We start from the raw sequence: 26,205 nt of genomic DNA, 5'->3' as shown, positions 1-26,205 counted from the left end.
GAGAGAGAGAGAGAGAGAGAGAGAGAGAGAGAGAGAAAGCCTGCGCTTCAAAATGCAGAAAGCCTTCAAACTCCCTCCATGTTTCTCCTTCAAAACTCCGAGGAAGCTTAAAGAGAAATGAGGGGGATGGGAACATAGACATCTCACCCCCATCGGCTGTTGGGCACTAGGAGCACCCCCTGCTCAAGGTTCCCCTCTGTGTTTCTGCTTCAACCCTCCGTGGAAGTTTAAAGGAGAAGTGTGGGAGGGTGGGGGGGGTGTTGAAAAGCCATTTGTAAACATCCCCATGTGAAGATGCTTACAAAGGGCTGTTTGGAAAACCCTGCAGTTTGCTTTGAAGTCCTGACAATCAGAGCAGCACCAGATTTAGGGTGGCGCAGATGGTCCCCCTAGGTGCCGAGCTGAGAGGATGAATAATAATAATAATAATAATAATAATAATAATAATAATAATATCTGACTGGGTTGCCCCAGCCACTATGGGCAGCTTCCAACATATATAAAAACATAACAAAATATTAGACATTAAAAAGGCTTCCCTAGACAGGGCTGCCTTCAGATATCTTCTAAAGTTAATAATAATAATAATAATAACAATAATAATAATACCTACTCAAAGTCAGGGGGCACCAATTCTTGTCCTTGGTCAGGGTGCCATATTACCAAAATCCATCTCTGGAGAAGCAAAACCTAATGATACTCTGACATCAGGTGATTGACAAGTGACTGACTCCAACCACCAGGCAGCTTTGGCCTGCAATGGGTTGGGGAGATAAATATCTGGTCTTCTGGCTCGAAAAGGTTCTCTGCCCTTGGTGTAGACAACTCTGAGCTGGGTGGGACAATGGCCTGACTCGGGTTAAGGCACCTTCCTCAGTTCCTAGTGGGGCACTGATGGTCAGATGCAGGCCTGCTATCCCATGGACAGATCCAGGCCTTCTTGGCTTCTGAGGTGGGCTGGATGTTGACTTCATACCTACGTAACCCCTTTTGTGCTCTCCACCCCTGTTCCCCACACTCCAGGCCTTAAAGGAGACGGGAACCTTTACACCAACCTGCCTGTCAACAAGCGGGAGGAGGTTGAGAAGCTGCTGAACGGTTCTACCGAGGAGACTTGGCGCCACTTGGCTGGGGAGCTGGGCTACAAGGAGGACCACATAGACTCCTTCACTCAGGAGGAGTACCCCGTCCGCGCCCTCCTCTCCGACTGGTCCAGCAAAGACAGCGCCACGATGGACGCCCTTTATACCGCCTTGCGCAAAATCCAACGGGGGGACATTGTGGAAAGCCTCTACAGCGAGTCCACTGCCAGTTCGCCAGTCTGAAGCAGGGGAGGCGGGGCAGAGGTCCTACGGGCCAGCCCCTCTGTGATTCCCCACCCTGCTTTTTCCCTCACCGATGCCTCTCAGGGTGAAGACACATGAAGGAAAACAAAATGGAGCTTAGTCTCCCCATGGCCACCATCGTTCCTGGGGAGCACCGGAGCAACCCTGTAATGCACTGCGTCGGTTGTGGGTTGTTTTCTTCCTCCTCCCCAGTATTTTCACCCAATACCTCTTACCTGTAGCAGACAGTAAGATGCTAAACAAAGGAGAAAGAAACAGAGGAAGGTAACTGGAACGAATGTTATTGCTTGTGTGTGTGTGTTTCAAGAAAAAATGGATTGACAGCATTTTGCTGGTCCTGCAGAACTTGCACCCAGTCGATGCTGCTAGTTTGGTCTCACTCTTCCAGGTGCCTCTGAACGGCCATCTTATGTGCCTCTCCATCCTTGTCTCTGTGGATCTTCTTTCCTCACTTGTACTTGTCAATCTTCAGCCACTGACTCATCCTTTTTAGGCACTGTGCTCCCCTAAGCCAAGAAATACAAAAGGCAGCCTGGCTTGAATGTGTTGCGTGGCCGACGGACTTGAAGGAGGCTGACAGAGGATGAATATATGGATCTGGAGCATGAGGATGTTAAGAGGACACATGGAGACTTTATCTTCAGGGAGCGTCTCTGTGAGGGGAGGAAGGATGTGATTTCTGGCTTGTCAAAACTGACACTGTGAAGATCAAACCTCAAAGTATATGGACGGAGGCTTAGAAGGAGACCCCCATCCATGTTTCCATCCATGCGTTGATGGCAACATCAAGAGTGTCTTTGGTCCCTGATCTCTCTTTTTCTTGCTCAAGATGCATTCCTCATAGTTCAGTGAAGCTGTGTTGAACCTCGCCCTGTAGCTCCCTTGCTGGGTTTGATCAAAGCTAGCCAGTCCCCAAATGGGACAGCGCTAGTTTAAAAAGGGGTTATAAGCCATACTTGAGAGAGCAGAGCTGGCCAAGGCAAACAAACTAACAGTGCAAACATTGTCGTTAATGAGTGGGAATTGTATTAATCACTGTGATCCTATAAACCTGGCCTCCGACGTTATCCCAGATGTTGTGTTCGTGAGACATAATTAAAAGCGATGCTCTGCATTCTTCCTCAGACTAGTGAACCAATCACTGTGGGTTATTAAAGCCATTACCTCTGTTGCATTAAAAAATGGGTGAGCAAAAGTCCCCCTGGGTGGCCTTAAGACATAAGGTGGAGAGAGGAGGGCTGTTGGTTCTACGCTAAAGACTCAGAGCTAGATTTGGGTCGGGTGTTAAACCTCTATGGTTTGCCAGTGTTCCCCTATCCCCTATTTTCATTAATATTAGAGGGTCCCGAAAAGTAACATAAAGGGTTGGGGGGGATGGGGACGGTCTCCATAAGTTAAGAGGATCCACCTGAAGTCATTGGGCCAACTAAAGTGAACTGGGATCATCGCTTCCCCCTTGATATATATTACAAGATATGTGTAGACCTGGTGGAGAACTCGTGATGTTTGAAAGTTTGCAGCATTTTGAACCACTGCGGAGCCTGCCAAAGGAGGTCATCGCACTGCTCCTGTTGTCTCTCTGGACTGGAATTATGCAGAAAAGGGATCCTCTTCACCCACCCACAGAAGTACATATAAGGGCTTTAGGAAGAGATGGAAACCAATACATAAGAAAGCTGGGATAGAATGCAAGAGAATTTTCCAGCCCCACACTTGGGTGTGATGAGGAGTATATGGCAGCCCTCCGAGAAAGGTTGCTTTTCTGGTTAAAACACATTTTGCTTCCGTCAATAATTTCTCCAGTGTTTTGCCTAAACCGGAACATCTAAATTTGCCTTGAAAATTTGCTCTAGGCAAAACTGAGTGGCAGTTCTATCTAGGGTTTATTATTAATTTTTATTTTTTTTAAACCTCTCTCTTGTCAGACAACTGGGACTACCACTTCCTTTACAAGCTGTTGGCATCAGATGGCCAGAATCTCTAAGTAAGAGGTGGACAAAAATCCAGAAGATGTGGCGAACCAGTATGCAAGTCCTGAGTGGTAGAATGTATTGGGAAAGCAACACCACGGATGGTGTGTTACTCCCTTCGAAGTGCCACTCGGGTGATTAATCTTCCTCCCAAGCCACTGGTGCGACAGGTATCTGTAAACACCTGCACACAGTATCAGCAGATATCAGCAGACAGTGAAAGTGAGGCTTGAGGTGTAGATACGAAGTACTACGTTTATTATTTACAGGGCAAAGGAAAACATGGCTCCTCTTACTTTCTTCATCGGCAAGAGAAGAGAAGAGCAAAAGCAATATCACGGAAACAGCGTATCTGAACTTCCCGTCCCATGACATCCAACACTGTGGAATGTAGACGCAGACGCGTGACAACAACAATCACACATCTGCAGCACGGAGGAATGGAATTCCCAACAGAATGGACTACACAAGAAAAGCATGAAACTGCCATATCCTTAGACAACCCATTGGCCCATCCATCTCAGTATTGTCCACTCTGGCAGGTTGCAGCCCCCCAATGGTTCAGATAGAGGCCTACCAGAGAAGGTCTCTAGGGTGGTCCTTCAACTATCAACCACCATGATCCTCCCCCTCACACCGTTTCTTCTCCTTCTGTTGGAGAAATGCACCCTATATTTCAGGGGCTACGCAAGAGAAGCAAGAAGATAATGCAAAACGATCTGACTCTTCTTGACCATCCATGACTGTTGAGCCATTCTGTCCCCTTGAGGCACACTGCAGCCAAGCATGTCCCTTATTTTTTTATTTTCTTGTGGGGGCACCATCCTATCTTCATGCTTAGACAAGAGAGGCAAGATAAAAGCACTGGTGAAATTTGGATCATTGCGGACAATCATGTGTAGAATTACCCCTCTCCCATTTTGGTGGGTCTATTTCTGCATGCAAAAAATAATAATAAAAATAATAATTTCAATCTCATTCCCCCCCCCACCTACTTTGATTGTAGTTCTAACACTGGTGGGACAAAACTGGTGGTGGTAACTCCTAGCCAGAGTGTATGCATAGCTCTGTAGTAGCTACTATCTATGAACAGAACAACAGAGAATGTTTGACCACTGTTGGTGAGAGCATAGTGCCATATATTCAAACTAAACTAACAGCTTTGATGTCAAACTCTTTAAAATAGAGATGGCGGAACCATGGGCTGCCAATTCCAGAAAGCTTCATTGGAAATATTTTGTCCCTTGAAAGGTAGTGGACTCTTCTTCCTCGGAGGTTTTTAAGCAGAGGCTGGGTGGCCATCTTTCATGGATGCTTTAAGCTGAGATTTTTGCATTGCAGGGGGTTGGATGAGATAACCCTTGGGGGGTATTTTCCAACTCTACTGCCCTGTGAGTCTATGGTTCTGTCCCTTCTGGTCCACATTCTAGAATGCAATCATGGAATTCCAGACCGGTGGAATGACTTCCATGTGCATGTGCAAAACTCCACATGCATGCCTGATGAAATCAGTGTTTGTGTAGCACACCGAAGACCTCTGCAGATGAGCATAGAGGCCTGGAGGATGTTTCTGGGCCACATTAGGCCTCCCTGCACATTCACAGAATCCCTGACATTGCCATATTGCCAGTGAGATAGTGAACTACGCACAGGAGCCTGGAAAGGTTTCAAGGACTCACCAGAACTTAACAGAAGCTGCTGCATTAGCTGAGAGATTCTAGGAAGTCCTGTTTTCCTTCTGGGACCCATCCCACCCTGGCCGGAAGAACAGTACACTCCACCGTAGGCTGTGCTTGTAGCAAAATCAGGCAGTGTTCTTATCTGATAGGACAGAGGCCACGGATATCATCTCTAATTAATAAATGAGCATGGAACAGGTCCAGCTGTAACACCCCAGTTTACTACCTCTGGAAGATCACAGAGTTGCGGAACGGAAAGAGGAATCTCACAGTTATCAAGGCTGCCACCAGACCGTCGCTATTTTGAGCGAGGGATTCCACCTCATACTGGAACTTTAGTTTTGCATGGCTAAGCTAGATGAGCAGATAAGTGCTATGGTAACGTGGCACAGCAAACCCACCTTTAAAAACACACACCTTGTGCTGTTAGGAAAGCGATGGGAATAAATGGAATAAAACGCGTAGGGTAAATGACCGGTGGATGGGGAGCAGCATAACCTCTCGGCAAATAAATCGGAACGATTGCCTCAGCAGGCATCGTTTAGAAGTTCCGTGAAACCTTTGTGCGAGCAGCTCGGGATGACTGCTCAGCTGAACGTGGCAGAAAGATACTGAGCATCCTTTTTGTTGTTGTTGATAGAAATCACAAGAGGCAGTGATGGCCACCAATTTGGATGGCTTTAAAAGAGGATTAGACCAATGCCTGCTGGTTAAGGCTATTGATGGCTACTCGCCCAGCCATGTTCCATCTCCAGCATCAGAGGCAGTATACCAGGAATTCTGTATATTGCTGGAAACCACAGAAGAGAAGAGTGCTGTTTTCATGCTTGGAGGGTTCCCATGGGCATTTGGTTGGCCACTGTGGCAACAGGAGCCTGGACTGGATGGGTCCGTGGCCTCTTCTAATGAATATGCAGGCCCTCCTCAATCTTAAATTCATGAGAACATGTGTGCCTTTGGAGAAGAAAGCCAAATGTGTGTGTTTTGCCCCCCACCCGATAAGTCAACAGATGGTAAATTCTTAAGCTGAGAACCAACTATGAGACAGGGGAAGATGGGGAGTGGCGAGTTATACAGAACGTGGTTGCAAAATGGACACCGATGCTGAATAAGCTGATTTCACATGGAGAAGAGTCTTCTATATCAGATCCATGCTTAAGTTTCTAAAGGTATTTTGCATGAAAGAAAGAGGGGGGAAAACATTGGAAAGCTACATTTCCCCACAAAACCTGGTTGGCATAATTCTAAATCTGACTCAGAATTTCACAGCTAGAAAGAAAGCGCGCGCGAGAGAGAAAAGTGTTATAAAAGAAAAAGGAAATAGCCAAAGTTAGTACCTTAAAAAAAATAAAAACCGTTGCCTATATTTTACATTTCTTTGTTGCGATGCGTGGGGTTTCTATTTTGTTAATACTCTTGTCCCCCTGTCCCGTGGTTTGCTTGTAATACAAATGCCAGTTTATTAAAACAGTCTTTACCAATAATAAACATTTCTGTAATAGAAGCAATTGGATTGGTCAGTAGGTTTCATGGTGATTGTCCAAAAGGCCCCTTCCCCCCTAGCTTTTCAATTTGCATGGGTGGATGACTCCAAGGGGACAGCGGGGGAGGGGGCAAAAGATGACTTTAGATGATGTTGTAGTGGCTGCGTGGACAACTGTAACTGTGTACTGTTCAGATGTGAATAAATATGTGTACCTGTGTCCGTTTGTGTCTCACGTGTCTTCCAGCAATCCAGCAGAGGAAGAAGCAGGTTTTATTTTCAGCTCGGACAGGTCTCAGCCTGTTGTCCTCCTTTTCCCTGCCTGATTCTGCGGCTCTCCAAACAGCTTACGATTTCACATTCCTCCCCCTCGTTGTACAAAACTGACAACCCACCTACCCCCTCCAAAAAAAAAAAAAAATGCCTTCTAAATTCTGCAGCCCCCTCCAAGTTTACTTTGCAATCAAAATAAACAAACTGAGCAGATTTAGGTAAACATAGTCAATGTGCATAAATCTCTTCTAGATGGTCCAGTTCAGACACAGATGTTTGCTCTTAGGGATAGATGATCTGGACCCCCTTTTGCTTGCATTGACTAATAGACATGTTCAAGCACATTTGCCGTAATTGATGAACCGTAATTGGTGTTATGAATTTCCCCGGGACTGGCGTATGGCTGGCTGGAGGTCAGTCTCTCCAAGGGCAAGCCCCTTTGCAGTTTCATAAAGGTAAAGGGACCCCTGACAGTTAGGTCCAGTCGTGGCCGAGTCTGGGGTTGCGGCGCTCATCTCACTTTATTGGCCAAGGGAGCCGGCGTACAGCTTCTGGGTCATGTGGCCAACATGACCAAGCCACTTCTGGTGAACCAGAGCAGCGCACGGGAACGCCGTTTACCTTCCCGCTGGAGTGGTACCTATTTATCTCCTTGCACTTTGATGTGCTTTCAAACTGCTAGGTTGGCAGGAGCAGGGACTGAGCAACAGGAGCTCAACCCGTCGCGGGGATTCGAACCGCCGACCTTCTGATCGGCAAGTCCTAGGCTCTGTGGTTTAACCCACATCCCTGCAGTTTCATACAATAACACAATAGTCATTTTATTCTTTGCATCTGTCACCTTCTCTTTGTCCAAAGAGCTCAGCATCATGTGGACAGAGCTTGCACTCCTTGGCTGGTCTGCTCTTGTATCAGGTCCAAATTTGTTCAGCAGCAGGTGCTTTTGATACTTTTATCCAGGCCCGGTGCTGAAAATAGTTCCTCCCTGAACAAGGAGCATGCAACAGGGCATGGCATAAACTCCCCTTGTGTGCAGGCATGTCTGCGTCACCTGTGTGCTTGCCTGTTGTGTCACTGGGGACGCCATGGGGCTGGCTGGAGGGTGAGCATCACAGAGGCCACCTGTAAATTCCCTGAGCAATGCTCAAAGCCAACCTCTGAATAGAGTCCCATCCACACCAAACATTTAAAGCACATTGCTTACCCCCAAGGAATCCTGGGAATTGTAGTTTAAGGGTGATGGGAATAATTGTGATCTTTGTGACTCCCTTCTAGGCCTAAAGACGAGGGGCACTGGCTATGGAAACTTGCTAACTGTAATGAAGGAGAAGCACTCTGTACATGTTCAGAGGGGTTCTTGTCCATTGCAAGGCCCTGAAGTCTGAGCCCCTGATTTTAAAACAAGCTCCAGGGCTGAGTGTGTGTGCGTATATACATTTGGGGCACTCTTCTCCTGCTACCAAGAAACCACAAAAAAATAATGTTTGAAGTAACTTACACGAAGAGCTGGTGGAGAAGGCAACCAAACCACTGGCCCCAGCCTGAATTGTAACTGATGTTAGGCAAGTACTTATTTTCACCTACTTCCTCTTAAACCCCAAGCATAAATGGCAAGAACTGCAGTGGCAGCAGGAGGGGGTGGAGAAGCAGCTCACCAGATGTTCTGTGTTTGAAAGGAGAGTTTCGTTTTACGTCTTGTTTACACGTCGAGAGATAGCCAAGGTTGTTTAATTCGGTGTCACGATCCCGACTCAACAATTTACAAGCTCAGGTCTGAAACCGGGAGTCTTTCATTCTCCCAGATGTCGGGGAGGGCTTGTCGTGCTTTTGCTTGGGGCGCTCTCTGCACAGGCTCAGAGGTGCTTTCAGCCTCAGTTATTTCCAAGGTTGCTGGTTTTTTCCCTGCCGGAACTTGCCAGATCTCAGTTCCGGCCCTTCTGGGGTGGACGCCATTGCCATTCTAAGAGAACAAGGGAGGCGTTCAGGGTGAGTTCTAGCACCTCTTTTTCTAGAAAAATAGCACTGTTTCTCGAACTCAGCTTGTGACAGGTGAAAATATCCACCATTACTTTTGGCAGTTAGCGTGGAGCGGTGGTCAGAGCAGTGGTGTAGCGTGGGGGCCCCCAAATTGTTAGAGGGCGCAAAATTTCAACACCTGGTGCTGCCTCAGTACAGCTGCGCTCTTCCGTCGCTGAACTCTGTTGAAAACAGCTTCTCCATGCGAACCAGGAAGTGACCTCTGCAGACGACTCTACAGACACTTCTTTTCTCGTCTCTGCAGCTGCGATGTCCTGGGGGACGCAGATGCCGCTAGGCAGTTGAAAGCGCATGCATACCCCGTCCGTTTTCCTCCCTCTGCACGGCCCCGGGTGCCAGCAACCCACGCTATGTCACTGGGTCAGAGTGCCAGGTTGGCCCAGGCTCCAATCCCCATTCAGCCGTGAAGCTCTTATGGAGGGGTCTTGGCCTGGGCAGGTCCCTACCTCTCAGCCTGACCTACCTCACAGAGTTGCTGTGAGTTTAAAATGGGGAAGGACAGAGAGATCCATGCACATTGTTTTGAGCACCTAGGAGTGGGTGAAAAGCAGGATATAAACAGAGATATAAATAAATCTAATAAAACTTTTTGCAGGCAGAGACTTATCCATGCAACATCTGACACACTGGTGACAATGCCAAAATCTGGTGTTTACACACCCTCAGAAATTCCAAAAGTGCTCATGGGGAAGCATGTGTTCTCTCTCTCTCTCTCTCTCTCTCTCTGTGTGTGTGTGTGTGTGTGTGTGTGTGTCTGTCTGTCTGTCTGTCTGTCTCTTGCCCCCTCTCTCGTATCTCAAACTACATGCCATGACAGAGAAGTTGTCCTCCCTATGACCCTACAGATTTCATTTGACTACAAACTCCATCATCCCTGACCAGGGCTGATGGGAGTTGTAGTCCAACAACATCTGGAGCACAACTGCTTCCCCATCCCTCTGTTAAGATAAATGCCCCTCTTTTTAAAGCATAACCTGATTACTTTTATTCCAAAGAAAACAAACAGCTCTGGTTTTATAATGTACTATTGTCCCGGATCAGCACCCCACACTGATCTCCTGCCAGATATCTACGCCGCCACCTCCACCCTGGTTCCTCTTTTCTCCTGAAGGTGACACTCTCCCTTTCCTCAGTGAATCCCCACAACAACCCTGTGGTGTAGGTTGGGCTCAGAGGCAGCGACTGGCCCTAGGTCTCCGATCGGGCATCAAACCTGCAACTTTGGCGTTATCAGCACCCTGCCCTAACCAACTGAGCTATCCAGGTAGACAAAGAAACACCTTTCAGCTGTCCTGGAGCATATATTATTGTTATTATTTATACCCTGCCCACCTGGCTCCAAACAGAATATTAAAAACACAATAAAACATCAAATATTAAAAACTTCCCTAAACAGGGCTGCCTTCAGATGTCTTCTGAAAGTCAGATAGTTGTTTATTTCCTTGACATCTGATGGGAGGGCATTCCACAGGGCGGGTGCCACCACTGAGAAGGCCCTCTGCCTTTTCACAGGGAGGGATCCGCCAGAAGGCCCTCAGCGCTGGACCTCGGTGTCTGGGCTGAACGATGGGGGTGGAGACGCTCCTTCAGGTATACTGGGCCAAGGCCATTTAGGGCTTTAGAGATCAGCACCAACACTTTGAATTGTGCTCAGAAACGTGCTAGAAGCCAATGTAGCTCTTTCAGGACCGGTGTTATGTGGTCTCGGTGGCCATTCCCAGTCATCAGTGTAGCTGCCGCATCGCATCCTCCCATGGGGAAATGCAAAGGGAGAAACAAAGGTTTGGAGAAAGCGAGAACAGCAGAAAGCCATGGGCTGCTGTGTCCAGAGTAAGCTCCTGTTATCTGAGAAAAGTTCCTGGCAATTGAAGAACAAAGATTCACCTCCTGATGCCCCCCTCCCACTTGGAGTGGGGAGGGGGAGGAAAAGGCGGGGAGGGAAGGGATGCAAGCTCCACGCATCAGAAGCTGGAGCAGAGCAGCCTGCTCACCACCCCATGCCCCCAGGCGCAATCTGTCCGCCACATGTGGAAGGCAGCATACATTCCCCAATAATGCAAAGCAGGACATTTGCACATTCCGGCTGGGTGCCAGACCGGAGTCAAACTCTGCTCCCCAAAGGCCTGTCTTGGTGTCTTTATAAACATGGGGGCAAGGGAAGCTTGATGTGGTAGGGAAATGTCAGCGCAGGATACAGTGGTCCCTTGTCGCTCTTGGCCTAAGCTGCAGGTCAGATTAAGCAATAGAGACTGGCGCTTGAAGTATGGCAGTGACTTGGTCTGAAACTGCTTTTAATATCAGGGTTTTGCCCTCAGATGCAGGAAGGGAAGAGGGCCTCTGAGCAGGTGCAGAGTAGGGGCGAAAAACAGAGGAGGGCGACCAAGACAATCAAGGGGCTGGAAACCAAGCCTTATGAGGAACGGTTGAATGACCTGGGTATATTTAACCTGGAAAAGAGGAGACTGAGAGAAGATGTGATAGCTGTCTTCAAATATCTGAAGGGCTGCCACATGGAAGATGGAACAAGCTTGCTTTCTCCTGCTCTGGGCTGGACCTCAGTGTTCAGGTAGAATGGTGCATGTTTGAGCTCTGCAGCTTAGAAACCATTTTGAACTTAGATTTTGTACTTTTGTAACTTAGATAGTAGTTATAAACCTGCCTTCATTTTGCTACAGTGACTACTGTTCCAAGACCTAGGTTATGTAAGTAAATACTACATTAGGGTTGCCATATTTCAAAAAGTGAGCTTTTGGGGGGGCAAAGTTGTTGAGCTTGTTTTGTTTGTTTTGGCCAAAGTTGTTGAGCTTTTATTGCAAAATATTTTTGAGCTATTTTTAAAGGAAATTCGCCAAAAAAATTCAACCCTTCCGATATGGACTGCCCTATGCCCAGATTTCCCCATACATTTTAACTGAATACTGAAAATTCTGCCTGGACGCTATTTTCAGTGGACAAATCCTGGATATGTCTGGGAAATTCCAGACGTATCACACCTCTATATTAAAAGGATGAGACTACTATATTACTTTTGCTTCTTCACAAAATGTGTGTGTATACGTGATTGTTATTTTTAAGAGGGAGATGATATGTTATACCATTGTTTCTAGAAGGTTAAATCAACCTTCTCCTAGTTTCCAAGTTTAAAGCTGCATAGAATGGTGCTCTGTTCATCTCACTCACACGACAAGGAAGGCTATATAACTACAGTGGTGCCCCGCAAGATGAATGCCTCGCAAGACGAAAAACTCGCTAGACGAAAGGGTTTTCCGTTTTTTGAGGTGCCTCGCAAGACGAATTTCCCTATGGGCTTGCTTCGCAAGACGAAAACGTCTTGCGGGTTTGCTTCCTTTTTCGTAAAACCGTTAATACCTGGGGAATCCGCGCTCTGCAAGATGAAAAAATTGCAAGACGAAGCAACTCACGGAATGAATTAATTTCGTCTTGCGAGGCACCACTGTAAATAACAGATCAGCTCCTACAGCCTAAATCCATTCCTACACAGGAGAGTGTTGTTGCTCACATGCATTGCTTGAGAGCTCCCTGGACACCGAACAGTAGTTATGGGTGTAAGTGTATGGCTGGACTGAGGAGGAATGGTGGGAACTGCCCCCCCTTCCTGCACCTTCCCGAGAACAGGAGGACAGTATAGATTTAGAACAGTGGTTTGCAGAAGGGCATAGTTCAGAGGCTGCAGAGGGGAGAAGCTGGGAAATATTGGAAGAGGAACAGCAGGAAGAAGAAGCAGCACCGGGGGAGAGACAGCCGACAGACTCAGTGTCCTTAGAGAGCATTCCTGACCCCCCCAAGTGTTGGCATGCAATCAAGGAAACAGGGGCAATTGGCAGGCCCCCAGCTGGCTCCAGACCACCGGCCGGTGTGCCAGGCAAACTCCAGTCCTTGGTGCAGCATGAATCTGCAACCCGAGCTTCAGCAGCTGGGGCATGCTACTCAGCAGAATAAACACTGCACAAACAGAAGTGGCAGGAGAGGCTGTGTGAGCATATTTACAAGCAGTTTATTCAGTGTACAGCAGGACAAAAGGAAACATGTCTGATCTGCTTCGTGTCCAAAGCAAAACGGCTAAAGCTAAAGCTATACACAAAAGGAAGTTCCCAGCAAGCTGTGCTGGAGTGTAAACAGACATGTGACACACAACAACCATGCCTGTTCCTTAAGGTGGAACGGAATATCCCAACACCAAGGACCAGGTGGGCATTGAACAGAGAGCTCAGAGGCAGAAAGTTCAGATTGGTCGGCACAGGAATGACATAGACTAGGGACGACGTAGGGGGGTGGGACTTTACTTGGAGCATTGCCATCATGGCATCAAGACTACATTCCTTTCTCTCTCTGTGTGAATCTTAATAAATTTCATGGTAAGGACTCTTTGTGTTATCTGCCTTTTTGGCTGCCACAGGGGGAGAGATAGGGGCACAAAATGACCTTCATGTGGGCTTCCTATCTGGTTGGCTACAATGGAAAGTGGAGCATTGGAATCGATGGGCCTTTAACCCCTTCCACCCCAGGCATGCCCTTTCACGCTCTATGCTTTCAGTACAGGAATCCTATGCAACTGGAAAATGTATTATTATGGCCGTATGTGGGCATGCAGCCTTAGTTAGGTGGGGTCCAAGCTCGATAGAGTAACGCTAAGTATTGGGGTTACTTTTGGGTGGAGAGGTGCGGCTGTCCCCGTGTGATTTGCTGTTTTGCACACACATGCAAAGGAAATTAAACCTGAAGGAGTAGGTGGTGTTCTTCAGAAACACAGCACATGGGTGTGACACCTCCTGCGTCTTTGCTGCTTGCATGATTAGCATAGCATATTGTCAGCTCTTTTTCTTACCTGCAGGGTATGTAATTTAAGCTCCATTGGAAGAGTTTAAATTTCAATGACTCACGCAAGGCGGGACTCTTGGGAAGCATACCGGTGCGTTGCCCTTGACATGTTGTGATGCGACGGACTGCGCTGTTTTGACATTTAACTGGGGCAGACAGATGCGGAGGAAGACACCGTAGAATTGGGAAGGGAGGGACATCGAGGGTCATCTCTAGCCCAACCCCCTGGAATGCAGGAAACTTGTGCCCAGAGTGGGGCTCGAACCCACAACCCACAACCCAAATTAAGAGTCTCGTGCTCTACAGACTGAGCCATCATCCCAAATGTGTGATTCCTTCTGAAAGCCACCCTTTCTGGCTTTTATACATTGCCCTGTAATGGAACTGAAATGGTTAGGAGTGAGGTGGGGAATCTGATTAAAATTGATTTATACACAGCCTTTTGGCAGTTCCAACTCAGCTGTGCTTTACTCATATCACACCACTACTTTCGTCAAATGCCTGCTTAGGTCTGGGCTGCTTGTGCATATATATATATTTTTAAAGCCTAATTATATGCTAAACGATATGCAAAAAAAGTACCTGCCATTTTTTTGTGTATTATATGCCTAATGCAACTTTAATTTCATTGTTGCTTTACATTGTATTACTTGGTGCAGGTTTTTATTATTGTTTTTAATGCCGTAGCCCACCCTGGTTTCCTTAGGGTAAATGGTGGGCAATCAATCAATCAATCAATCAATCAATCAATCAACAATTGAGTCCCCATGCTGCACTATGTAAGTTTTACTTAAATTTAAAAATTGCTGCAGAACTCAACTTCAACACACAAAGCGGAACAGAAACACCCTTCGAAATTCACTGTTTCCTGAAATTTGCAGTGTGGCTCTGCAGCCAATTATGTGTACAGAACTGCATATGCTGGGTAAAGCGTGCATAGACATGCGTATATTATTCAAAGCAGCTTACAAAAGAGCAACAGGTTAGGGAACATTGCTTGGCAAAAAAAAAAAAAAAAAGTGCCTATCTGACAAAATAGTACTCCCACAATATCTGGAGGACTGCAGGTTCTTCATCCCTGCATTAGGGCCTGGGAACTATGGGACTGAACCAAGAGCTTCATAGAAAACAGTGGATTTGTGGAGGGATTTTATATCAATGTTACAACATAAGGGAAGCATCAGTATGAAGTAGGGAGTCTTTATCCCTTGTCTGCATTCCAAACCACACAATACATTTCAAGAGCATTCAATACACATTTAAGGCACTTTGTTTCCCCTCAAAGAACCCTGGGAACTATAATTTGTTTAAGGGTGCTGAGAATTGTGGCTCTGTGCTGGGTAAACTACAGCTCCCAAGATTCTTTGGGGAAAGTCATGTGCTTGGAATATGTCTTGAATGTGCCTTAAATGTACGGCGTTGAGTCCCTTCCAACTATACAATTCTATGATTCTAACAGGCTTCAATATGTGGGGTACAACAAACCCATACGAAAGCATTAGTCTTCCAATGGTAAATTGCATTTTGGGCACAAGGGACGGTAGGGGCCAGTAACGTTTGGATTTCATGGAAACTTTGCTTCAGAGTGAGCTCTTTCTCTCTCCACAAGGAGCCAGAGTTGAAAAGGAACAGCTATGGGCAACAGGAACCAAGCATCAGATATGTTCTCACCTCCTTCTCAGTCCACTTTTTAAAATTTGGGCTGGGAATAAAATTCCCACACTGCACCAGCGTAAGGCACTTTCTCATTGTAAAAAAGCCAGAAATAAAATCCTCCGTTTCCGGGTTTTCACCTCCCGCCAAGCCGACGGGATTCTGTAGGTCCCTGATGCCATTTGGAAAGAAACCAAGTTGGACTCCATATATATATATAATACACACACACACTTATGCACACAGACATATATCCTCTGGACTAAATAAATAATCCCTTTCCTTTTTCCCACAACTGAAGCAGCGGAAAGAATTAAAGGTCATGAAAGACAGGATTGATTGCCAATTTCACTTGCTGGACAAAATCACTCCACATTAAAGCTTTTCCTCCGAGCTGTGGAGAATGGCAGAAAGGGGACTCCTGTTTCTGCCGCAGAGGATGGCAGTGGGTAGAGCAAAAAGGGAGACACATCTGAAAGTCCCCCGTTAGATTTGCAATGGAGGCTCTTCAATCTGTTTGATTTCCAAGCCAGCATCGTGTTCTCAAATTAACGGCTGGCATTCTTAAGCTGCTTCCTTGCTTATTGAATGTGACGCTTAAATCGGTTTTTATTCCTGCCTGTCCCCAGCACCTGTCATTCATATGTAAAGCTTCCATTTGGCCAGATTTTGACTCGAAAACGGATTTCTATCTTGCCTTTGCCACATTTGCAGATGACGCGTCCCAGAGATGGAAGCGTGCAGCTATATCGAGGCAGATCAGGGTGTCGGAATGTTGCATCCCTAACAATTTTGCGCCCTGGGCAACCGCCCCCCGTGCCCCCCCTGCTACACTACTGTATCGAGCCAGCCACCACCACTCAGCCTAACCTACCTCTCAGGGCTATGAAATGAGGAGAGAGGAACCATGTATGCTGACTTGAACTCCTTAGACAAAATGGTGGCATATAAATTAGGGTTGCCATATGTCCGGAATTTCCCTGACACTGCTGGAAAAACAGTGTCTGGTGGAAATCACTGAAATGTCTGGGAAAATCCGGACTGATGGCAACCCATGTCGGAAGTGTAGATATTGGTGAGTACCCTTAAAAAGGGCTCAGCGACTTTGGGCAAAACTAAAAAAAAGCCCAACAACTTTGGCCAGAAAGGTCTGGATGTTCACTTTTTGAAATATGGCAACCCTAATATAAATGCAATACTGTAAACAAATAAATAGAGACATTTTAACTGACAAGCACCATTGCCCAGTCTCAACCCACTTCTGCCTATGTGCCACAACAGACTAGGAAGCCAGCCAAAAATGAAAAGGCAGATAATTTGGCAAATATAAAATTTAAGGAGCAAACCTTCCTCCACCCGCCCTTATGCTCTCTGCCCACCCCTGAAGACTGCGGAGGCCAAGCAAAAAAGGGAGCGTGGAAAGAACGCCTTCCCGAAAGGGGAAGCGCTCTGCCTTTTTCCAGAGAAAGCAAAGCCTTGCCTGGCATCCCTCGTAAATGCCAGTGTGCGAAACCACTCCTTGCAGAGTCTGTGCCAGATGCCCGGAGGGGCTTGGCAGAAGCAGAGCATGACTCAGTAAGACATGATGGGCGAAAGGAATTGAGGGGAGCAGGGATGTGAACAGGGAGCGATAAGAACAAGGGGAGAGCTGGGAGGCTACTTGGAATCACCTCATGGAGTGGAGAGAAGGAGAGAGGGAGGGAGATCTGGCTAGAAAACATGTACACCTACGCTTGTTGGCGCTGGGTGTGACCTCTCTGTGTTGGAGAAAGCTGCCTTTCAGGCTGCTTGTGTCCTGGAGCCATGTATGCAGAATCTAAGACTAGAGAGGTTTGGGGCTTCGGGGACGTGGGTGGTGCTGTGGGTTAAACCACAGAGCCTAGGACTTGACGATCAGAAGGTCGGCGGTTCGAATCCCTGTGATGGGATGGGATGGGCTCCCATTGCTCGGTCCCTGCTCCTGCCAACCTAGCAGTTCAAAAGCATGTCAAAGTGCTAGTAGATAAATAGGTACCGCTCTGGCGGGAAGGTAAGCGGCGTTTCCATGCACTGCTCTGGTTCGCCAGAAGTGGCTTAGTCATGCTGGCCACATGACCTGGAAGCTGTATGCCAGCTCCCTCAGCCAATAAAGCAAGATGAGCGCAGCAACCCCAGAGTTGGACAAGACTGGACCTGATGGTCAGGGGTCCCTTTACCTATAACCTTATGCAGAGTCTAAGACTAGAGAGGTTTGGGGCTTCGGTGGGTGGGAGCTGGACTGCCAGTTCTGGAGCTTTGGATATTTCACTGGACGTGTGTCAAAATGACCGACCGCACAAACATGTACTTGGGACCGCTGGGGGATACTTTTCATGACCCGAGGTCATGTTTCTTCAAGAGCAACCTTCTGGAGGCCACAGGTTGGTGAGGTCAGAGGCAAAAGTGGATGATGGACATTTACCTTGGTGCCTTAGGGCAGGGGTCCCCGAACTTCATGCAGGTGGTATGAGGCATGTCTGTAAACATGTCTGAAAACATGTCTGAGACCTGAAGGAGCGTCTCCACCCCCATCATTCTGCCAAACACTGAGGTCCAGTGCCGAGGGCCTTCTGGCGGTTCCCTCACTGCGAGAAGCCAAGTTACAGGGAACCAGGCAGAGGGCCTTCTCGGTAGTGGCACCTGCCCTGTGGAACGCCCTCCCACCAGATGTCAAAGAGAACAACAACTACCAGACTTTTAGAAGACATCTGAAGGCAACCCTGTTTAGGGAAGCGTTTAATGTTTGATGCATTACTGTATTTTAATATTTTGTTGAAAGCCACCCAGAGTGGCTGGGGAAGTCCAGCCAGATGGGTAGGGTATAAATAATAAATTGTTGTTGTTGTTGTTGTTGTTGTTGTTGTTGTTGTCAGTTTGGAAGCATGAAGAAAGAGAGAGGTACCCAGCAGGAAAGAAGTAAGTAGTGTGACAGCTTCCTGCCAAGGTAGAAAAAGAAAGTGATCGTACGGAGCGTTCTCTAGCAAATTTTTCAGGAAAGCTGTGAGCCTCGACCCTTTCATGTGCCTGTTTGGCAAAGCATGGATTTCAGAGGCTCCAACTTCTGGAAAAGGTTGTAGGGGCACAACGTGATGTCCTGATGTCACATGAACAATGTCGTGAGGAGCCAGGGGGTGGATCCGAACATGGTGGCAGCACAGCCCCAGTGGACGGCAGCCCCTGTCCTCTCCTCCCCCTGCTTCGCAAGGGGAAGATGGGGAAGCTGTCCCCAGCCAGGAGGAGGAACCATGCCGCACCTGGCTCCGCATTCGCCCTCCTCCACGCTCTGAACAATGGGGCCCCCGTCCCCCTTTAAAAAAGACATTGAGGGGATCCAAAGTGCCTCAGTCCTTAGGAGTTGGTGTCTATGGTTGGTTTGACTACAGCAATGTCTCACAACCCGCTCTTGTTTCCCATGCCTGGAAACAGGGTAGCGCTTCTGAGCTATCGAAGTGAAGCACCTATTGATTGACTTGCCCACCATAAATACATTTAGAAGGGAAAGGCATCTTTGATATTTTATTTTCCATGCCCTGTCATGGCAACCCATCAGAGGCAAAATTGCGTCTACAAGTCAACATCTGTACCCTTAAGTCTCAGACTCACTGATTAAAATTGCCCCTGCAGCTTAGCTAGTTAAAGCTTCAGTTGATTAATCTACCAATTAAACTAATTAAAGTTTGCAGGCCTTAGGTGTTTGTTGTTGTTGTTGTTTTAAAACTCACATTTGCCGCTTGATTGATTACAGTATCTTGAAGTCAGAAATGAATTTCCTCCCTAGGGCAGATTGGCTAATGACGATGGGAATGGCATAAGCAAGGGACTTAGAAAGAAATGGTTGCAGATGTGTATCGAGAGCAGTAGAGGTGGGCATGTTTACTTTTAGAGAGCCAGTGTAGTGGCTTAGAGACATGAACTAGTGAAACCTAAGATGAAATCCTCACTATGCCAAAACAACACCGGATCAATGAACTGTTGCATTGGAAGGGGACCTTTTCATTCAACCTTCTGCAATGGAAGATGTTAATTACACCATTCCTGATTAAGAATGGGGGGGGGGGGGGAGGAAACAGACGGACCCGATTCAGTTCTCATTTACAGTTTAGTTTATCCAATTCACACCGTCCAAACCAATATGAGAACCAAAACACACCCATTTTTCCAAAATTCAGATTTAGCTGAGATTAGCTGTGCAGTTCTCCAACCAACCAACATTTACAAAAATGCATACAGCAGGAGAAATAATAATAATAATAATAATAATAATAATAATAATAATAATAATTCATTATTTATACCCCGCCCATCTGTATAAAACATCAGACATTAAAAACTCCCCTAAACAGGGTTGCCTTCAGATGTCTTATAAAAGTCTGGTAGTTGTTTATTTCCTTGACATCTGATGGGAGGGCGTTCCACAGGGTGGGGACCACTAAGAAGGCCCTCTGCCTGCTTCCATGTAACCTCACTTCTCGCTAGGAGGGAACCGTCAGAAGGCCCTCGGAGCTGGGCTTCGGTGTCCGGACTAGATGATGGGGGTGGAGATGCTCCTTCAGGTGTTTAGGGCTTTAAAGGTCAGCACCAACACTTTGAATTGTGCTTGGAAACACACTGGGAGCCAATGTAGGTCTTTCAGGACTGGTGTTGTGTGGTCTCAGCGGCCGCTCCCAGTCACCAGTCTAGCTGCCACATTCAGGTACAGGACTGCAGCCGTATAGATGATGATAACAACCATGCCTGGTGGCAGAGCAAAGACAGGAAGTAGCTTTGGGGTGTTGTCTGCTGTGCCCAAATCCACTGATACCTAAACCCCACAGGCAAGCCCAAAAAGTGTGAGACGGTCTTTGCCTGTGAACAAACAGACACGCCTGGGCATGCAAATTCACCCGCATGCGTTTTCCCACCGTCCTCTCATGAAACAGTCCGCCTTGACAAGAGGCTCAAGGCTTTTTGAATGCAGGCTTTACGCCGGCTTTCCTCCAAAAGAAGCCTTAATCCGAAAAAGAAAGAGCGGAAAGCGGCGAGCAAGTTGACTGGGATTAAATTCATTGTTCCCATCAGGTTGATAAAAGCTCCCTGCTCCACCCACCTCAACTAAGAGTTACGTTCACACACACATGGCTGCTTTTAAGCCACTGGAAACACAAATGTAACTGCCTCTCTGTCAGCTCCCCATCACTACCACAAAGCCAACACCTTTGCATGGAGACATTGTTTTTCTTTCTGTGGTTTCCTCCCCGTCTCGGAGTGGCTTCAGAACTTGCTTTCAGATGAGGAAGCCGTAAGATATTTGTAGAACATGGAAAGCTGCCTTATGCCATTGGTCCACCCATCTCTATATTGTCTACACAGGCTAGCAGTGTCTCTCCAAGGTTTCAGGCAGGAGACATTCCCAGCCCTGACCTAGGGAAGCCGGGATTCAAACTCAGCACCTTCTGCATGCAGAGCTCACCAGTCAGGAAGCTCACTGGGTGACCTTGGGCCAGTTATGGCCTCTTCATTTCACAGACCCTCAAAGTGTCCCCCTATTTTCCAGGGACAATCCCAGATTTACAGAAGCCATCCTGGTTTCTGATCTGATCCCAGAATGTCCCACTTTTCCTTAAAGGTAAAGGTATCCCTGACTGTTAGATCCACTTGCAGATGACTCTGGGGTTGCAGCGCTCATCTCACTCTATAGGCCGAGGGAGCCGGCATTTGTCTGCAGTCAGCTTCCAGGTCATGTGGCCAGCATGACTAAGTTGCTTCTGGCGAGCCAGAGCAGTGCATGGAAACACCGTTTACCTTCCCGCCAGAGCGGTACCTATTTATCTACTTGCACTTTGACATGCTTTTGAATTGCTAGGTTGGCAGGAGCTGGGACTGAACAACGGAAGCTCACCCCATCGCGGGGCTTCGAACTGCCAACCTTCTGATCAGCAGGCCCAAGGCTCAGTGGTTTAGACCACAGTGCCACCCGCGTCCCTCGCTTTTCCTTAGGAAGTCCCTATTTGGAGGCTATCTTGGAGGGTATGGAATAAGATGTCACAATTTTCATTGGAGAAATGTTGGACACTATGGCTTCGCCTACCTCACAGGGTTGTTGTGAGGAGGATAAAATGGGCGGGGGGGGGAAACGTGTATGGCTAGAAAAGTCTAGAAAAGTAATAAACGTGCTCAGAGATACCAGTTACCACTTCACACTTTCCAAATTGCTGGGAGCAGCTCAGGAAACAGCACCGACCTTCCAAACAGAAGGTTCCCCGCCTGAACTACAACCACAATCATGAATTGCTTTCCGAAGAGAAACCCTAGAAAAGGCTTGAAAAAAGAGTAAGGAGGCATCGTTTGAAGGCTGTGTGGTTTCATGGAGCCTCAGGCGTGTGGTACTGCAGCAAGGAGGTAAACATGCTGGTTGACAACAAACAAGACCGGGCGGGTATTTGATTTGCGGTCTGCGCACCTTGCATGCGAAATAAAGAAAAGAATTGGATTGATTTTATTTATTTTTCAAAGCAGAATAAGTGTAGACACAGCAGGAGCAAAGCCAACATGTGGACCATTAAAGGATGTTCCTAGAGCTCAGCCAAAATTTATGGGCTGAGAAGATTTTTGAGATTTCCCTTTTTCTTGCCTCTCTCTCTCTCTCTCTCTCTCTCTCTCTCTCTCACACACACACACACACACACACAATGCCACAGCATGATGGTGGCTTCAGGGGCACCATGGACAATGCAAAATGGTGGTTAGGCTGCTAACCTAGTTGCTCACTGCTGTCAAAATAATAATTAAAAGCTGGGGGGGGGGAGAGAGAAAGAACCTGCTACTGCCACTGGTAATAGATTTGGTGGCTGAAATCCAACTGCCATACTCAGAGCTAGGGAACCTTAGGTAATTTACGCTTTCTTAAACAACACACAAACCAAAACACCGGCCATTTTTCGAAATTCCCACTTCTCTGAATGTTGCGATGCAGTTCTCCAGCCAAGCGATGTGTATAAAAAATTCTGAATATAAAAATATAAAGTCTGCATATAAATCCATTTATGACTGAAAATAGCATACAAAAGAATGTTAAAGGAAAATTACTTTGGAAAAATGTGTATATTAGGCAAAATTGCACAGAAGAACAGTATCGTCTCACAATTTTGCACTAAAATGCTGATGAACTTCCATGTTGATTTTAAAAAATATATGTTGATCTGTTGGTCTGTTGATCTGTTGATCTATTGGTCTATTGATCTATTGATCTATCATCTACCTGTTCCCTGTGAAGAGAGATTGATTATTAAGCCACTCAGGTAGCTCTCAGAGGGTCAAAGGTGCCAACTCTATGGGGCTGAGGACAGCTCAGCCACCACAAAGTATTCAGGGATGAGGCTGAGCCCCTGCAATCTTGAGTGGTCAGGCGTGGCCTCCCCACAGTAGCAGCCTCCTCCCAACACGTGTGATGTCACATGTGTGATGTCACACGCATGCAACGAGCCCTTCTGATGTCACATGGAACTCGGCACCTATCTGGAGGGGAATAGGGATCTCCTAACAACTGCAGATGGTGACAGCAGCCACGAAATTAAAAGACGCCTGCTTCTTGGGAGAAAAGCGACAAACCTAGACAGCATCTTAAAAAGCAGATACATCACCTTGCCAACAAAGGTCCGTATAGTTAAAGCTATGGTTTTCCCAGTAGTGATGTATGGAAGTGAGAGCTGGACCATAAAGAAGGCTGATCGCCGAAGAATTGATGCTTTTGAATTATGGTGCTGGAGGAGACTCTTGAGAGTCCCATGGACTGCAAGAAGATCAAACCTAACCATTCTTAAGGAAATCAGCCCTGAGTGCTCGCTGGAAGGACAGATCCTGAAGCTGAGACTCCAATACTTTGGCCACCTCATGAGAAGAGAAGACTCCCTGGAAAAGACCCTGATGCTGGGAAAGATGGAGGGCACAAGGAGAAGGGGATGACAGAGGACAAGATGGTTGGACAGTGTTCTCAAAGCTACCAGCATGAGTTTAACCAAACTGCGGGAAGCAGTGGAAGACAGGAGTGCCTGGTGTGCTCTGGTCCATGGGGTCACGAAGAGTCGGACACGACTAAACAATAACAACAACAACATACAACAACTCTCAGCACCCTTAACAAACTACAGCTCCCAGGATTCCTTGGGGGGAAGCCACAACTTTTTAAAGCAGCACCACAGTGCTTTAAATGTATATTCTGAATGTGTCCCATGGATAACATGCCAACTGGGCCATTGCTGTTCAAAGAATGCGGCAGCTAGACTGGTGACTGGGAGCGGCCGCCGAGACCATATAACACCAGTCTTGAAAGACCTACATTGGCTCCCAGTACATTTCCGAGCACAATTCAAAGTGTTGGTGCTGACCTTTAAAGCCCCAAACGGCCTCGGTCCAGTGTACCTGAAGGAGCGTCTCCTCCCCCATTGTTCTGCCTGGACACTGAGGTCCAGCTCCGAGGGCCTTCTGGCGGTTCCCTCACTGTGAGAGGCCAAGTTACAGGGAACCAGGCAGAGGGCCTTCTCAGTAGTGGCGCCCGCCCTGTGGAACGCCCTCCCATTAGATGTCAAAGCGATAAACAACTACCTGACATTCAGAAGACATCTGAAGGCAGCCCTGTTCAGGGAAGTTTTTAATGTGTGACATTTTAGTGTATTTTTCATCTTTGTTGGAAGCTGCCCAGAGTGGCTGGGGAAACCCAGCCAGATGGGCGGGGTACAAATAATAAATTATTATTATTATTATTATTATTATTATTATTATTATTATTGCTATCATTATTATTAAACTTGTCAAATGGTTTGGTTAAGAAGGCTCTCTTGGAAATCACAACTGTTCACAGGGAAGAATTTGTGGTTTCTTAATTCCCAAGACCTCTATACGATCCTTCTGTTTATGGAGGGAGGGAGGAGGTATAACTGTGCTTCGAAAATGTGCTAGTACTTTAACCTTGAACTTCGCTCCTGAGAAGTTTACACAAATCACTTGCTCCGGTTTCACAAACACTCCCGCTGGAGACCATAATCTGGGAAAGGACCCCACTTGTCCTGTACTTCAGATCTGGGGCATATGAAAGCACAAGCAAAGTTAGGAGGTTGTGGTGTAACTCAAAACCTATTAATGCTTGCCAGAACTCATTTCTCGCCTTCTGTGCTCCAGACCTCCACCACCACTCCGCCCTGCTAATGCACCCATCAACCTCACCTTCCCTTTCATTTCTCGTTCTCTGAACGAGGGCAGGGGCAAGAGGGATGCAGGGCTGGGGAGACAAGCCAGGCTCTTTCAGCCAGCAGGTGCGGTCGGTGTAGAGGAGAAAGGGGCAAACATCTGGAGAGGTCCATTAGCCAAGTCTCCACGGATTTGCTGCATGGGGACAGGGAGAGGATGGCAAAGCTGCTCATTCTTTCCATTCAAGGAAAAGGAGCACAGTTCTCTCAAAATTAAATGAGAGCTTTTAATTTGAGACAGAGCTGAGGCCCAGGGTTTTGTTCCCACCTCCTCTGCAATGTCCCAACCCAGTCCGGGATCTTATGAAGCAGAATAGAGTTGCCTTTAGCCATGCACAGAATGACTTTAGGGCACCTTGGGGGGTGGAATACCAACTTTGTTCTGCGCGTTTATTTTATACTTTTATTTGTCTCTCTATGGCAGGTGTGGAGAGGGGTTGTAGCTCAAGTCTCACCTGTAGAGGAAGTTCCTTTACATCACCAGCTTGAATTCATCCCTAATTCCTCTCCCGTAGGTTAGAGAATTTGACTGAAGCCACACACCCATACCATATATTCAAAGCACTCTTACAGGATTATGAGGGTGAGACCAATAGTTGTGTGTCCAAAAGCCAAGAACTTCTGCACAGCTTGTAGGAGGAAGTGAGGGGCAGATAGAGCTCATCAACTTAGGAAGGTAGTCATCATGGAGAAGGAAAACTATGGTTCTAAACCTCAGCTGCCTTGCGGAGTATCTTCGGGAAAAGAAAAGGCTAAGGAATAAACCTGCCACAAATCTAAAGTCTCTGAGACAGTTGGATGGCACCTTGTATGCCTCCTTCCAGCAACCCTTGCAACCAAGCCTGTGCCAAACGTATTGCTCTGCTTTCGTTTGGGCAATCTCTCCTGGTATGCCCCGCAGAGGAACTTAAGGTCCATGAATAATCATAGTTTAGAGGTCCCGGGCCCTAAAGAAGTCAGATTATCCTCCACCAGGCCAGGGCCTTTTTGGTGATGGCTCCAACCTGGTGGAATGCTCTGTCCCATGAGACAAGGGCCCTGCAGGATTTAACTTCCTTCCGCAGGCCTGTAAGACAGAGCTATTCCGCCTGGATTTCATTTTGAACTTAGCCTGATCTTTTATTCCCCTTCCTTCCCTCCCCCTCCCCTTTTTATGAAGATTACCTGCTCTGTGATCCCACAGCTAATTCTCCCCTGGTCTCCTCACTGGCCCAAATAGGACTAATTCAGCCAGCCAGCCCTGGTGATCATCTAATGTTTATTGGATGGATTTCCCCCCTAAATTGATTTTGATTTTTGAATTTATTGTTATTCACGTTTTGTACTGCATTTTATGCTGTTTTTTGTTGCATCAGTTAAGTGTTTTAAATTTATTGTTAGCCGCCCTGAGCCTGGTTTTCTGAACCGGGAAGGGCAGGGTATTAAAAAATAATAATTATTATTTATTATTATCATTATCAGCGAGGCCAAGAGGGAGGTCTTGTCATCTGGGCAGCCTTGGACCACCCTACAAACAGCCCAGGCTTGCGCCCCAGAGGGGTCACTCCAGTGCTGTTTATGCAGCAGTTTGACCCCCTCTGGAGTCACACTCCCTTGTCAGACAGATGCCAGCAACAATGATAACACTTCAACAACCATGAATTCTCCCAAAGAATCCTGAGAAATGTAATTTGTTAGGGGTGCTGA

At 47.0% G+C, this 26,205-nt stretch overlaps 1 protein-coding gene and 1 long non-coding RNA gene across 2 annotated transcripts in view; both read left to right on the top strand.

The window, feature by feature from the left end:
- Positions 1-6,700, top strand: part of NGFR (nerve growth factor receptor) — a 63,055-nt gene extending 56,355 nt beyond the window's left edge. Inside the window, exon 7 of the mRNA XM_079949821.1 lies at positions 1,024-6,700. Within this exon, the coding sequence (XP_079805947.1) occupies positions 1,024-1,325 (302 nt within the window). The 3' untranslated portion in view covers positions 1,326-6,700. The remainder of the gene's footprint in view (positions 1-1,023) is intronic.
- The window catches only part of LOC307201141, a 394,453-nt gene that overhangs the window by 120,779 nt on the left and 247,469 nt on the right, over positions 1-26,205 (top strand). The window lies entirely within an intron of this gene.

This window comes from Podarcis cretensis, assembly GCF_951804945.1.
Source record: "Podarcis cretensis genome assembly, chromosome: 13".
In the NCBI taxonomy this organism is placed as follows: Eukaryota; Metazoa; Chordata; class Lepidosauria; order Squamata; family Lacertidae; genus Podarcis; species Podarcis cretensis.
The sequence above is the reverse complement of the archived record's forward strand: the minus strand, read 5'-3'. Positions and strand labels throughout refer to the sequence as shown.